Below are 16,221 nucleotides of genomic sequence, written 5' to 3'. Positions count from 1 at the left end.
GGCGGTAAGTAGAAGAGCCGCCGCTGGATCCCTTGGAGGCTCCCCGTCTGCCTCGAGAGCTCCAGGGCTGCCATTTCTGAAGGTCTCCTAGGGCTCGGGCTGTTTCCGTGTCTGTCTTGATGGCCTGTAGGGACTCCTCCACCATCTTTCCAAACAGGTTGTTGCCGTCGAACGGCATGTCCAAAACTCTGGTCTGGACGTCCTGGCGGAAGTCCGTCACCTTGAGCCATCCTCATCGTCGGAGGCAAACCCCGTTGCCCAGTTGGCAAAATCCAGTATCGACAATGTCCGTTGCCATGGTTATGGCATGATCCGACGCCACCTCTCCTTCCTGCAGAATCTGTAGGGCCTCTGCCCTCTTGTCGTCCGGTAGGAAGTCTAGCAGAGGAGCTATCTTGAACCAAAGCTCCCTGTCGTAACGGGCCACAATCGCTAAGGCATTGGCCGCCTTAATCGTCGTCGCCACCGACGAGATGACTCGTCCCATGGAGTCCAACTTCTTGCCCTCGCTGTCTGGCGGGGAAGTGGAAGTTGAAGCCGCCGCACCCGCTGCTTTCTTCTTGGCCACTGTCGAGACGACAGAGTCCGACGTGGGCTGGGCCCTGAGGCACAAGGGGGCGGCATCGGGGACCCGGTACTTCTTCTCGTACCTGTCTCTCTTGGCGGGTGTCGTGGAAGGGTTCTTGAGGATAGCCAGCCCCTCGTCCCAGATGTCGTCGAGTAAAGGCACCGCGAGGACAGTCTTTCTCTTGGCCTCTCGTCGTTGGTAAAGAAACCCTTCCTTTTTCTGTTCCTAAGGGCAGAGCTGAAAGAGCTCGGATACCCTGGTTATCATGGCGTGAAAAGAGCCAATTTCGTCGGGTGGAGAAGCCCGAGGTGGTGGTGGTGGGGGGGGGGTGATGACGGGATGTCCGTTGTGTCATCGCCGCCGTCGTCGTCGTCGTCGTCCGTCCCTGTATCCATCGCTGTATCCTCTCTAGGGCCGGCGAGGGGGATGAGGGGTCCACAGGCCTCGCGGGCACGAATGGCGGAGCGGGGTGGACTCTCCTCTGCTTGTTCGGAGGGGTTCCCGACGGGCCTGGTTCTGGATCCTCCGTCGGGGTCCGTGCTAACCTCGTCCTTATCTCAGTACATAAGGATTGGATCGCCAACAAAATGGCCGCCGAGGTATCCTGGGGCACGGGTAATGGCTGCGACGGACGGGATGGCTGCTCCACTGGGCCCTCGTCGTCGCCATCTTCGATCACATCAGCGGGAACCGTCCCCTGGGATCGAACCTTCTCAAACCTCTCGTTGAGGCCTATGAACCTCTCGTTGAGGCCCTTCACGGTTTCCACCGGATCCTCCTCGGAGGCTGAATCCGAGTCCGTAATGGCCACCAGCCCCCCCCCCTCTTTTTCCGCTGGGGTCTTCACGGGGGTCTTAACGATGGTCTGGAAAGAGGATTCCCTCTGTGGCGGCAGGGAAACTCTGGGCCCCGAGGCCGCCTCCACTGGCATAGCCTCTGCCGGCTTCACCAGGGCCGCTGCGACAACCTTGATAAAGGCCTATGCCGGGTGGATCAAAGCCCTCACCACCTTAGGTGCGTCCTGGGCCTTCGCTTTGGGTGGAGGGTCATCGCGTCGCTCCCCCTCGGCTCCCTTCGAGATCGACAGGGGCCTCTCTAGAAGCTTTCCCAGGTTCTCGGACTTCCTCTTCCCCAAACCAGAGCGCTGGCTCATGGTTGATCGTGCCGGGGAAGTCGCGCCCTCCCTGGCAGCCGAGGAGCCCGACCTTTTGGCACTCCCGGTGCCCGCAGACTCGCAGTGCTTGGCCTTCTGTTGGGCCCCCGTCGCCGGGGCGCCCTCACAGGACTTAGAAGACCGCTCAGACTTCTTTGCCTTCTCACCTGCTGTGCCCTTCTCCAGCCAGGCGGCGAGGCGGGAACGACGATCTTGCTTGGTCCGTTCCGACAGGTTCTTGCAGAACGCACAGTCCTTCTCCACATGCGTCTTGTCCTCAGGCAGGCAGTAGAGACATCTCGAATGCTCGTCCTCCTTGAAAACATTTTGCAATCCGCATCCTGGGCAGCTCCTGAACAGCTTGGATCCGGGCGTCGAGCTTCCCTTGTCCTGGGCCATGTCCGTTGAGGTAGGCCACAGATCTTCTGGAATCCTCCAAAAAGCGTAACTCGACGAAAACTTCACCCTTGAGGGGCGTAGAAGAATTCCGAAACGGGTCCCTGTTATCGGAAGTAGAAATGGTGGAGCTTGAGGTTCGATTAACCGAAAAAAATTTGAAAAATCTCCTGAAAAAGCGCGAAAACGCAGTAAAAGCTCGAGAGCTAAAACACGAGGGCTCCCAACACTTGAACGTGCGGTAAAAATCTGAGGATGGCTGCCAGGGGAGGGGCTTAGGTAGAGGGCAGTCATTGGCTGGGGGCAGTATGACCCAGAGATCAGTGATTGGTTACTACTAAGAAAGACAGATCAGAAACGAAACTGAGACTGGTTTTTTCTTTACCGAGGATTCCCAGCCTGACGAGGGGGAATATTCAAGAGCATGTGAATCCATTCCAGACCCCATGCTGGAGAAGGAAGAATATCTGAGAGGAGGTGCAGCTTGTAGTGTGACTTCTTAGAGACGTCAGAGATGTGAGGGGAGAAGGAGAAAGTGGAGTCGAAGATGACCCTATGGGTTTTAGCCTCAAAGGAGGGAGAAGGAAGAGGGCCAAGAGAGGCACAGGAAAGGAACAAATGTTGGCAAATCACACTATAAGATGCTACAGTTTGAGACTTCCAGGGAGCTAGGACAGTGTTTCAGAAAGCCGTGGCGAAGGAGAGTACACGATTTTGCCAAGCTAAATAGGCCACACTGTATGACAGCTCTAGTCAGGAGAGAACAGAGCCATGGGCCTGCTGGGGCATTCACCCAGAAGTTGATAAAAACTTGGTGACACTAAAGGAAAGGAATGAGAGAGATTGCCTTATCTGAGCAGTAGCGCAGATGCCAGTGATCACTGCAAAGCCACCAGAGATGAAGAAAGGCTTGTCCTGGAAACCTGCCACAAGCTTGTATCTGGTCAACCACAGGAAAGGTTGCCCTTGTCTGGAGGGCTATAATTACTGAATTACTGCATCCCAACAAGGACTACATAATTGCGAGAACATCCTACCCAAAGAAAGATTTTCGGCTCTGGGGATTTGGTACAAAGGCTTGCCTCAGTAAGAATATTAAGAGACCAGTAGGCCAATGGGGGTGCGGAAAGATCAGTACAGGGTCTTGCCCTGGGCAGGAGTGTATCACAAGGCTACAGAGACACAGCAGATGGTCCCAACAATGTACAATCCTCTAAGTCCATGTAAAGTTTCCTTGGGCACTTAAAAACACGCTACAGCTGTGAGCAAATTGAGCTATTTCCGTGTGCAAAGGCCCCATAAATGGATGGTGCAATGACCCCGAGATAGGGAGGATAAGATTAGGGACTGGACTAAGTACACAAGGTTATTTTAGCACAGAACCACACTCACTGACTTTAAGTTACTCCTCCTTACGAAGTTCTTTCCAAAGATGTCCACCTTTGTGCTAACATACCTTAGATTATTGTGATAATGTTATGGCTGAAAATGCTGTCGTTTTAAATGCATCTTTCCACACATTGAGATGTTGGGGCGGCCGGTGGGGGGAGGGGGTGGCGGGGCGGTGGAGATCCCCTTGCAGATAGATATATATATATATATATATATATATATACACATATATATTATATTCACTGACAAAAAACGTTGCTCAAAAGGGACGTTGTGGGTAACTTGCACTACTAAAAAGCTATGAAGTTCACTGAAATGTCTGTGAACAAAGAAAGTGAGCAAGACACGTGATGTGATCAGTGATGTGACATCTGTGATGTCATGTTTGATGTCATGGGTGTTAGTCTTAGCAGTGCAAAGTGGTGGGGCGAGTTATGGTTGCTTAGGTTACCATAACTGGCGAATTTCGGGCCTTTTTTGGTTTTACTTGTAACCATAATATGGATAGGTTATTAGTGCAAAGTAAGTGTAATGTTCCTTTCAAGTACTTGTTGCACTGAATTTGATAGGTTTTTCTTAGGGCAACAAACATATAGTTCCTTTAACGTTTTTTTGTCAGTGAACTTCATAGCTTTTTAGTAGTGCAACTTACCCATAACGTCCGTTTAACAATATTTTTTGTGAGCGAATTGCATTGGTTTTTACTAGTGCAACTTAATCGTAACGTCCCTTTAACGTTTTTTGTCATTGAATTTCAAAGGTTTTTACTAGTGCATATTAAGCATAATGTTCCTTCAGCAACGTCTTTTCAATGAATTGCATAGGTTTTTAGCAGGATACCCTTACTTTCTAAAGATGTACCGTACAACATACTGAACCTGTGGGCACCATGTTAATGCGCACAGCAGTCTCAGAGTATGGGTCTGGTTGCAGACATCGGGTGGCATCCAACCTGCTCAGAAAGGCAGGGGCTCTCTTAAATAGTCGTACCATTCAGCAAACACAAGAACAACATATGCAAGCAGTGGCATGTAAATGAATTGCAAGGTAAGATAGAGTAGGGCAGCAAACTGTACTTCTGAAGCAAACCGCACAAAGGCATAGGGACTACACCATAACGGAATACACCAAAAACAGTAGTGACGTCTCCCTTAAACAATCTTACCTCACTGCTACTGTGCATGGGAACAAAGAACGAACGGCCAGAGTAAGGACGGCAAAGTACTAAGACCAGAACATCACTGCAACGTAGCAAGCACACTACATGTTGTCTGAGAATTGCGCAGGTAGTGCAGTATACAATAGTACAGAAGCAGAACCTTTTTTTTGTACGTAGCAATGACTTACAATACTAACCCCATTGGTACTCACAGTAGTGAGTAACGTAATTTATGTAATATATATTGCTTCATGTACACCTAACACATTTTCTTTTCTGTAAGAGAACATACTGGAAAGGAAAGCAAGGCAGCACAAGCGGCTGCCCTTCCACAACAGCATACGGGCATAGAAAAGGAAAGAAACTATGCAAATAGCAAAATGGACAGCCTGGAAGACAAAATGGAAGAATTGGTGAACTATTGTGCCACCTTAAAAGATTGCGTACAATGGTATATTATGGACAAAATGAAACAGCACTGGCGGACCTGCACATGCACCCGTTCGCCATGTCACAGGCCTCCATCCCCTCAAAATCTGTGTGATGGGAGACGTTACAGTGATACCTCAATCCCTTCCTCCCCGCACGACCAACCCGTGCAAATCCCCAATTCCCCACAATAGGTATCCACTTCTGCTACCCCTTCCATTTCCTAATGGTGTGTATGAATGTGTGCAAGTAAACAATGATATTGAAATTGTTGTGTATACATGGTATTGTTATTTTTTTTTAATGCTGTTATGACTCAGCAGCGAATAGTCCTCGCAGGAATGACCGCAATTAAGCAAAAGATAGGTGTCCTACAGACAATGCATCTGCCCGGCCTATCTGCAATGACAATGGAGGCATCTGTACGACGCCAGCACGATCCACATGTCTGCATGCACCACCTATAATTACGTGTGGGAGCAGACGTTTGTACGTTGTGCAAGTACACGCATGTGTATCTGTTCCTCTGTGTCCTGGTAACACCGCCACTGTGCACCATATGTGAATGCATGTTAATGAGGTGGCGCCGCCCATCCACGTCCTACAGGTAGCTATACAAATAAACATCCCACCTGCCATACCCTATAAACAACCAGCGTCTCAGCGGCGCACGTGTGTCGCACTATTAATCAGTAGAGAAGTGGCAACGGGGGGGTCTCTCTCTCTCTCTCTCTCTTTCTCTCCCCCCCTTGAAGGACACCAGTAGGACAGAGTAATTTGGCTCTGAACAGACCCATCTAGATGTTTTGATGTCTGTCGGATAGCTAGGGAGTGAACAATTTTAGGACAGTAAGCGAGAAGCCTATCCTGACAGCAAGGAGCGACTGATATTCAATGGTGTTGAATGTAGCCAAGAGGGCTACGGGGACAAAGACATGCATCACCCTTGTCAAGACTGCCACCATCCACTTGGATGGTGGCAGTCTTAGTACTGTGGTTCCATACCTCTCAGATGTCTAGTGGGAAGTGGGAAATTCTTCAAAGAGTGGTGTTCAATCAATGGCCATTTCGCCTGATCTTTGTGTGGCATTGATGTGTATGATAAGAGTAGAGGGATCGCAGCCTGGTTGGTCCAGTCAAGAAAGATTGGATCCAAGCAGGAAATAAGTTGTGAGGAGGCAAAGACGAAGTCGAGCATGTGGCCTTTGACAAAGTGGGGAAAGTGTATGATTTGTCTGAGCACTATTGGGCAAGGAGAGTAGGGAGTAATGCATGTGTTTTTGCTGGTTGTGGCTCAGGGGCACTGAAGCTCCGTGGATGGGCTGTGGTGGCAGGAGGCACATGGTTTTGTCTACCTGGTGTGTGAGGAGCAGAAAACTGGCCGTTGGCCCAAGCAGGTAAGGTCCTTGTCTTTGTCCCTCCTTTGCTTAGGATGCCGGTGATGAGGACACCCGAGTAGGACTGGGGAAATAGGTGGCCACATGATCATCAGCCTGAATGCGGTCTGACCATCTGCCTGGAGCTGGGCTGGAGAGGAGTTTGTTTGGGCATTAGCGACCAACAGCTTCATCCAAATGTCTCTAGTGAAACCAATCTACAAAAGCATTCCAGGATCTGTGGACACCCGTGGTAGTGGGTCAGTGGCCCGCCAAAGATGCAAATCTCTTTTGCTTGTTATATATGTCTTTCTTGGTAGTTATGTAATATTACTGGGGTTTGCCTTTAGCATGGTCTCAATACACTGGAGGATATGAAAAAGAGGTGGGTTAGATACGCTTTGCTATTTTATTGGTGCATGCAGTACAGAAGCTGCATAGGGGGACTGATTCCAGGTGTTGTGTCAAGAGTTCAGTGGCAATTGTGTCCAGATAAGGGTAGTTTTAATACCAAATCCTTCTGGACTGACTCAGTGGCATTTCTCCCATCAAGATCTGACTAGCATTGGGGATCCCCTCTTTAAGGTGAGCAAGGAACGCTCCAAGATGTGAGTCAAGGGCTTCCTTATCAGCATGGAGTGGTTTTCCAGGGCTGTTGTGGGGCTCAAAACCGGTCACAGTATTTCCCAGCTGGACAGGTTGCTGTATTCTACTCCCATACCTTCTGGGATATCTGAGGGATTCTTCATATATTCCTGAGGCTACTTGTTGATCCACGTTCATAACTTTCTTTCTCCCCTGTATTCTAACCCCTTCTTATCCTGTCCCTTGACCCGTGGGCATGTTATCTCCTTGAGAATCATCCTTCTGGTTTATCGCCCTCTCAAACAGGCCAGTTTCAGGTTGTCAGAGGCTTGAGCGGATCATGGACATAAGGCTGGAGACTTAATGGAGAGCTTGGGGTGATCCTTTGTGTACCGCTTCTGCTGTGAACCGCACATAGAGGGTGGTGGCTCCTGGTCCCCAAGGTCGCCTCAATGTCATCACTCAAGTCTCCAGCGAGCACCTATACATACATAAACAAAAATACCTGGGGTGGTGCGGTTTTCCTGAAGTGAACCTTTTGTATTCTCCAGTCGTTTACCAGCTAGGCTGCTCTCATACTTGGTGTAATTACCCATGGTGGGGATTACCAGTGGGCCCACGGTGTCACAGTAGGTGGAGTTGCACATGCACACTACGGAGTTGTGGCCGAAACTCACTGGGGCACACATGTTCCCACCTAAGGATGAAGGGTAGAGATGGAAGAGTTATTGCTACATGCAAATAAGACATGTCACAGCTAGAAACACTCTCTGAAATCACTCTTCATGCATCTGTATTATTATACAGCTAATATCAAAAACTAAATTGTTTTTTCAAGCTTAAATATTATGTACTGTTATTAAACAACTCTGCAGTAATTTTTATATTGATCTCGGAAAGAAGAATACACGATGGGGACCAATCGACAAGTCAAACCTTGCACTAATTTTCACATTCTATGTCTAACTGAAACTTGGATCACTCATGATAACCCTGTTATCCCTGCTTTCCTTCACACTGCCTCCACTTTTTTCTCACAGCCCCCACCCACTTGGGAACAGGGGGCATGGGAGTATTCTCTTTCTTTCCGTCCCAATCTCCCAAGCTTCCCTTCCTTTGAATAGTACTTTTCTTCCTTTCCTAATCCTTTCCCTGTCTCTCTCTGTGTTGTCCATCGTCCCCCTGGCCCACCTACTGACTTTCTTGAACATCCCCTACCCCAGCTTCTCCCATCCTCCTTCCCTTGCTTTCTTCTTGAGGACTTTGATCTCCCTGCCACTAACTCATCATTCCCTCTGCTGCTCTCACTCATCGATTTATCACTTGCACCTCCTTTCTTCTCCTCATCAGTCTGGTGCTTGCCTAAACTTAATCTTTTCTTCTTTTCCCACCTTTCTACGACTCCTATTCCCCCTTCTATGCTTCTGATCACCTACTTCTCTCCTTCCGTTTCTCCTCCTGCCCTCCCCGTCCCCCCGTTCGACATTCTTTACATGTTGAAATATTTCTTATTCTTTTGATTCTCCATCTTTTCTCTCGTCATTGAATTGTTTTCTTCCTTTTCTCCCAATTTAACTGCAAGTACTCTTCATTATTCCATGCTACCTGTTCTTGACAACTTTCCCTTTACACCCTGTCTCGCCTACTCGCAAAACTTCACAGCTTTGGCTCTCTCCAGGTCTTATTTCCTTTCGCTGCTCTGCATAAAGTCGGTTATGGAAAAACTATCACTCCCCTCTTTATAATGCTACGCTCTCTATGTTGCCCTCTTCTTTGGACTCTGTTTTACTTATTGCTAAGAAATCCTACTTCTCCGAACTCACACTATCTCACCACCCTCGTCATCTCCATCAGCCTCTACACAATATCCTCTCTCCTAAAGCCCCGGATCCATCTGCCTTTTCGCCCCTCTCCTCCTCTGATTTTACAAACCACTTTACATCTAAAAGTAGCTAATCTTCTGCTTTCACACCGTGCCACTCCTTCCCTTCCTCACTCTCCTGCTCCATCACAACAATACCTTTCATCATTCTCTCCCCTTAAGGAAACTGGCCTCTGCCCTCCAAACCCATGCTCATTCTACTGCCTTTCCTTCTGATCCCCTCCCCTCTTTTCTTATCCCTCAAGTATACACTCATCTTCTTTCGTACCTTACCTCTCTCATTAACTCCTCCTATGTACATTCTTGCTTTCCTGCAGCCTTTAAGCATATGCTTAGTCTCCCCATCCTGAAAAAACCTTCTCTTGACTCATCTTCTCCTGCTACTTTCTGCCCCATTTGTCTTCTACCTTTTCTTTCCATGATTCTTGAATGGTCTGCCTATACCGAGGTGACCCGTTTATCTGAATCTTTACCCTCTCCTCTCTGCTTTGCAGGCTGGTTTTCGTCTGTCTCATTCTACAGAGACTGCTCTTTTCCAGATTTCAAATTCTCTCCCCACAGCCCGCCATGCAAAAGTTCTTCTATTCTTATTCTCATTGATCCGTCTGCTGCGTTCTACACTGTGGACCACTCTCTTCTTATTTCCCCTCTTTTCACTTTGGGTATCTCTGCACCTGCTCTCAAATGGTTCCGCTCGTACCTTTCGCAATGGACCTATTCTGTTACCTGGGCTGGACATTCTTCTCCCTCACTCTCTCTGCTTTATGGTGTCCCTCAAGGCTTTTCTTTTCTCCCTTTACACTGCTCCCCTTTCTGCCTTTATCTCTTCCTTCCATCTCTCTTTTCACTTATACACTGATCACACCCAGATCGTTCTCTCCTTTTTCTTCTTTGATTCTGCTCTACACTCTGTTTCAAACTGTCTTTCAGCTATCCAGAACTGGATGTCCTCATTTTCTACATCTTAATCCCTCAAAAACTGAGGTTCTGTTCTTTCCCCCTTTACTATTTATTCCACCCCCCTTCCCTATCCCGTTTTCGCTATCTGTGCACAACTTGGCCATTATCTTTGATCCTTCTCTCTCTCTCCTTCCTTCATATTTCTTCCATTGCACGCTCCTGTTGCTATGCTGTTTAACATTTGCTGTGCTCTACCCTATCTTTCTTTTCACGCTACTAAACTCCTTCTCTTCTCTCTTGTCTTTACCCGAATTGACTATAGTTCATCTTTACTGCTTGATCTCCCTGCCTTCACCTTCTTCCTCTTCCTCTTCATTCTATTTACAATTCTTCTGTCTGTCTCCTTTTCACCTTGCCCCCTCAATCCCCCATCACACCCTCCCTGCTCTCAATTTCATTACTTCCTGTCGAATCTCGTCTTCTGCATCACTTTCCTTCGATTATTTTCAAATGCACTCATGGCCTGGCCCCGCCCTATCTCTCCGCCCTGCTCTCGTTCTATGTCCCCTTGCGCCCCTTACAATAAAAAAAATCTATTTCTTTTAACTGTTCCTAAGCCTCCTTGTGCTTCGTCTCATTTCTGCTAACTTTCTGTTCTGGCTCCTAAACATTTAAACCCCCTTCCCCTCTCACTTCGCTCAGCCTGACCTTTTTGCATCTTTCAAACAAACCTCAAACTCTACCATCTATCGTCTCTTGTCTCATAACTCTGCTCTCTCTCTCTCTCCACTGATGTAACTTCTACCTATGCTCAATTTGCATCACATTGAACTGTTTTTTGGATACTCTTATTGTTCAGCGTCTTTGGCGAAAGGCGCTTTATAAATTCAATAAAATACAAATGCGTGTTACACATTTTGGCGAGTTTTATGGAAATCACACTAGCTTTGTATGAAATTGAACGAGGCAAATTTATATTTGTTCCACAGTCAAAAACTCTCGATGATGTCTGCCATTTCAAAAGATTTTTTTAAATAAGGTGTAGTTCTGAGCCTTTCAAGATGGCAACAATATTAAAAGCATGGAGCATAACAGAGAGAATGAATTTGCCAACAATTAACACTGCTGATATACTTTTGAGTGCCTGTAGGATGTGTAAACAAACCCTAAAAAAGTATACTTGTTTTTTTCCACAAGGTGTATAGCCATACCAATTTAGGGGTTGCTGAGCCCTGTGACCTCCTTACAATCCAAGGGAACACCATCAAAACTAATTTTGATGCCCAGTCCTCCGAATGTTAGACTAGCGGTACTTACCCGCCACCCTGTGCACAGTGTTGATAAAGATGGAAAGCACCAGGATTACGATCCATCGTGTCCCCATGGTAGCGATCGCAGTGATGGGACCCAGACCTCGGCACATTCTTGTCCTAAATTGAGGCAAACAATCATTAACATTGGTTGTAGAGTATGGACTTGAAGAACCCTTATTAACACATGGAGATCGTTATTGACCTCCTCTCAACCAATCAGAATGTTCAGAGTGCAGTCACTCGCTACTGTTATTGACTGCATTCTAAACATTCCAACTTCAAAAACAGGCAGGGATTCCAAAATGCAATTTCCAGGCAATCTACCTTTCAACAAGACCCTTTCCTTGTGGGGGGACCTTTTTCCCCAGCAACGCCCTGTTTAACCATAGAGAAAGCTATAACATCAGAAAATGCTTTTACTTTCTTTTGGATAAACCGTTCAATTTAACATGACACTGTATGCATGTTACACCCACTCCAGTTAACACGTTTTGCAATTATGAAAACAACCTTGTTATTTAAACACTACAAAATAAAACCACGTTTAATTTACTGAGTTTCTCCCTTTACTTTACGCACTATTAAAGTAACATTTTTACTTCACCTGCAAAACATCTATCACTATCACTGTTATGTGCGAATAGCCTTATAGACCTCAGTAGGGGTCATTATCACTTGGAATAATAACCGTTCCCAAACTGATGGCTTGAGGCACGCCACATTAAACGCCCCATTACTTGTTCTAAGGCTTTATTCCCAGCTTCCTACTATTCTGGGGTAGGAGTGCAACCTCAAACTAGACCATACTTTCTACAAAACAACAAAGGTGAATTCAGGGACTTCAAACGAAACGATTATAACATGCAAACTCATTAAATACCCAAAGTATTATATAGGCTTCAAATCGTGTCCCTTAAATATATTTATTTGGCACTAAACGGAATATTAATGTGGCAACTCGAAAAGAGGGGGGGGGAGGTCACTGGATGGTAAACATCACGTGATGGTAATTCAGCGGGAATAGACGTCGGATCCAATTGAATGACGTCACGGAATGCAACAAATTATTAAGATTCGGCCACACACTACGTCGTAGCAGTGACAAGGAACAGGGCAACAGACGGGAACAGAACTGCAAAAGGTAAGATTAGATACAGGCACTGAAAGAGCACATCTATTTTATGATCAGAACAGTTAACTCACTTTAAAACGCATTTAGACTTCTCTGCCCTTCGGGTATATTCTATCACCAATTAACACTGTACTCGCGCAATGAACATATCGGATGATTTGCAGGAAACCGCTCTTTCACAACCAATAGGTTTCACTTAAGTGACCAACGAACAAAGAACTTTGATTTGATTTATCATTTGTATTGCACATATCCCCAAGGAACCAAGCGGCAGGCCGCATCTATGCGCAGATCTTATCTGAATTAGATGGATCATCATCATTAACATGGCATTATTCAAACAAGTATATATTTAGCTGCTTTCTAAAGGCTACTTCAATGTAGAAAAAGGAATTGCGTGGCATAAGGCCCCGTTTCTATAAGGCCAAATAGACGCGAGAATGCCTACAGAGCTCAACGTAGCACACACAGTGCAGGCTTCTGATATCGAATACCAAGGCAAAAGGGAATTCCTTGAAATAATAGACGTTTCATCAAAACATTACCATAGCATTGTAACGGGGCACTAGCCTTAATGACCATGAGTTGACAACTGGTAATAGCACAGATAAAAATCGCGCACCGTGGGATAGGATTGCATCTTTGCATAAGAAATCTGAACAGATGCACCAAAATTAGAAAAGGACCAATGGCATATATAGCACGGGATAAGAATACCATGAAGTAACAAGAGTAAATGGTCAACCAAACCATACAGACTCATCTATATGAAGGCGGACACTGCGACAATTTAGATGTGTACCGAATACTGAATGAGGTGCTACAGGAATGGCAACTCAATATTTTGGATAATTACCATGGCCCACAGCACGTGTCACCCATTTTATTAGGACCGACGAATGATAAAACTAGCACTGGTAGCCTTGCAATCACATATGACTGGTTGCACACTGATAAGAGTAACTAGGTAACGTTAAACTACCACGGGCATAGGCAGAATAACCTCACCAACATAATTAAAATATGTATAACACTTCCATTACTTAGGGAAGAATATATCAGTCACCAGTTATCAGCATCTTGAAATACCTACCTATAGAGTTAAACTGGACGGCAGGAAATGCAGGATGTTTGAATCCAACCGGACCACCCATGATTGAAAACAACTTACCTAAATGGAAGGCAAGCACTGCTCGAACTGAGCTTAGCTCACAAGTAGTAAACTGTCAAATTATTGATAATATATCTCACACTAACCTTCATTAATACCCCCAATTCTTTCCCATCCAACTCCTCAGAACTACAGAAATTCGTCTAATCAAGGAACATTATTACCAAGGAACAGAGAAAACTGATTGTTACTATATGATTGCTATGTTTAATGCAAAATTGCACTGTTAATACGAACAAACAACTGCCCACTGAACTGCTGTATTAGTGCCATGAAAAAGCCCAAAGAAGGGTGAAAAACACGCACATGCCTCCTAGCGGAGTTATGTTGGCATCACTTTATGACTTAGGCACAAAACTCAAAGGATTAAGGACTCTTATATAGACTTTTTTATAAAAGTCTAAGCATTTGGGCACATCCCTATGACTTGGGCACAAATTTGAAAGGTATAGAATAATTTCATACAGTAAAGTTTTTTGTAAAACCTGTAAATGAATACACTAAAGAAAGTGAATAAAACGCAAAAGTAATATTCACTAATAAGTGTACTTTGAAATTATTGGGGAAACTAATTTGTGAATATAGTATATAACAAAGCGCACAGGCTTACATAGAACCCTAACTTCCTAATTATTAACCCACAGACCGGTCGGTGAATACCGGTCCCTATGTAGCCATGCAGCCACTGACGTCCACATAATTTGGAACAGTCAGAAACTACTAACATCAATAAAAACAAAGAAAGGGGTAGAGCACAGCGACTAATATAATTCACCCAACCCAAATCATATTTCATATAAGGTTGGTAACTAAAATATACCTTTGCCTCCTTTAATAACTGCACCATTTTAACAGGTAAATATACACCTGGACTAGGGGGTATTCGTTCCAGTTTTGCTCATCAAATTTGGGCTTGTAACCATCGCTAAGCGTACGTTGCCTGCCAGTTTACCCATCCCAATAAATCTGTCCTGTTAAAGCAGTTTCTTTTAGCATGCCATTATTACATCTCTCTTTGCATCATACCCTCACTGAAATGGTATGGGTGATGAATTGACTTCTGCACTGCAGGAGTACAACGGTGAGTAAAGGCTAAAGCGCCTACTCAGCCCTCACAAGTCTACAAACCAAGAGCCAACACAATCATAAAGGTAAAACAGGCACAATTAAGAAATATAGCTCATTTGCATTTTGTGGTAATTTTGTGTGTCGAGGTAAGGCTATATACTCTCAAGGGTGTGAATGGGATTCAGTAGCATCCCAAGCAGTGAAGTAGAACAGTCCAAAATCAAGATGTCCAATCAAGGTTCTATAATAATATATACTTTAAGAAAAACACACCATATGCAAGAGTAACAAATAGAAAACACTAAACAAAACCAGAGGAAAGAACACAATCAGCAAATATAAAAAGATGCAGCAGGATTCCAAGATGGCTGCCGGAGAGTGAAGTTGTACTTCTCTGTTCTCCGTGCCGGGCCGCAGTAAAGGAGTCAATAAAGCATGCCAAAAAGGATATAAATAGCAGTTATTTCCACTCGCGACAAGGAAAGGAGTTGAGAGAGCAGAGGAGCAGAAGATACTGCAACCCTCCACCCCTCGCAGGAGTTGGAGTCAGCTGAAGTGTATGCGGGTAACGCCGATGCCAGCAACGGAATAAAGCCAGGGTTGCCAGCTGGAAGAGGAGCGGACGGAGGCAGTAACCCTAGATCACTGAGAGCTGCATCCCAGTGTAGGACGGTAGACCTTTGCAAGGAAGACGGACCGGCGAGGCAGACGAGGCCGTATTGGAGAAAGTGATCAGAAGAATGCATCAACCGAAAGGTGAGCCGCTGCATGAGCTGGGAGTGAGGCAGAGGCAGCCAGTCACCAGCACTGGGCTTAACAAGCAAGATCGTTAGGGGCAGAAGTGCGTGCGGGACCAGGGGGACACAATTCAGGAGGAAGCGATCCAGACAACAAACAGGGGCCCGGGAGCCACGCGCGCACAGTAAGAGACAACTGTTCTTGCCCCCAGGCGCATATGAACAGATAAAACTCAAGCCAGACCACAGTGATCCCAGCCACACCCCATCCTCTACAGGTTATGAAAGAAAGGGACCCCCGGTAGCCACACCAGGACTACAATATATTAGCAAAACGAGCAGACAGCAAGACAAACAGTCAGCAAGGCCCAGGAACACACGCAGTCCGATATCAAAAGGGCCACTCAGTCAAAGGGGAAACCGCTGCGCCTCACACCTGGAGCCCCGGGGTAACACAGGGGACCTCTGAGGGTCAATCAGGCCGCAGGAAACCCACAGAGAGGAGCGGCTCTATAACAGCCAATGAAAGCAGGACGAGGGCCTACAAATTCCAGCAATAGCCATATATAACTGCACCCTAAAAGTGACAGAAGAGCCATCAGGGGCCACAGTCCTTACAACAAGACCGCAAAGTGCAGTTAAGGGCTATTAACAAACTCCGATGCCAAGATAAAAAGGGAAGCCGACTCCAGCAGTACAGGGAGAAAATAAGGTCACAAAAAGGGGCCAACTGGAAAGGTGTTGGCTACAAAACCCCTAAGAAAACCCAGTAAGTGAGACAAAGAAACACCACAAAGGAGGTTAGGGTCCCCAGGAGTTCAGCGGCATGGCGCTCAATAAGGAAGATCTGAAAGATTGCCTGAAGGGCTTGGAGTAGAGGATGACAGCAACCTTTCAGGATCAAATAACGTGCCTGAAAGAGGACCTGAAAAGTTCCCTCAGAAAGGTCTGAGAAGAATT

At 46.2% G+C, this 16,221-nt stretch overlaps 1 protein-coding gene across 4 annotated transcripts in view; it reads right to left on the bottom strand.

Annotated features, from left to right (window-relative positions):
- Positions 1-16,221, bottom strand: part of GBA1 (glucosylceramidase beta 1) — a 362,310-nt gene that overhangs the window by 307,287 nt on the left and 38,802 nt on the right. For all 4 annotated transcript variants that reach the window (XM_069650127.1, XM_069650126.1, XM_069650121.1 and 1 more), the window contains 2 exons: positions 11,158-11,270; positions 7,564-7,755 (listed from right to left, as the gene is read on the bottom strand). In XM_069650127.1, coding sequence (XP_069506228.1) covers positions 7,564-7,755; positions 11,158-11,263 — 298 coding nt within the window. In that variant the 5' untranslated portion in view covers positions 11,264-11,270. The remainder of the gene's footprint in view (positions 1-7,563; positions 7,756-11,157; positions 11,271-16,221) is intronic.

The sequence above is a fragment of the Ambystoma mexicanum genome, chromosome 1p (genome assembly GCF_040938575.1).
Source record: "Ambystoma mexicanum isolate Mex_15411 chromosome 1p, UKY_AmexF1_1, whole genome shotgun sequence".
NCBI lineage: Eukaryota > Metazoa > Chordata > Amphibia > Caudata > Ambystomatidae > Ambystoma > Ambystoma mexicanum.
This window is presented reverse-complemented; position numbering and strand designations above follow the sequence as displayed.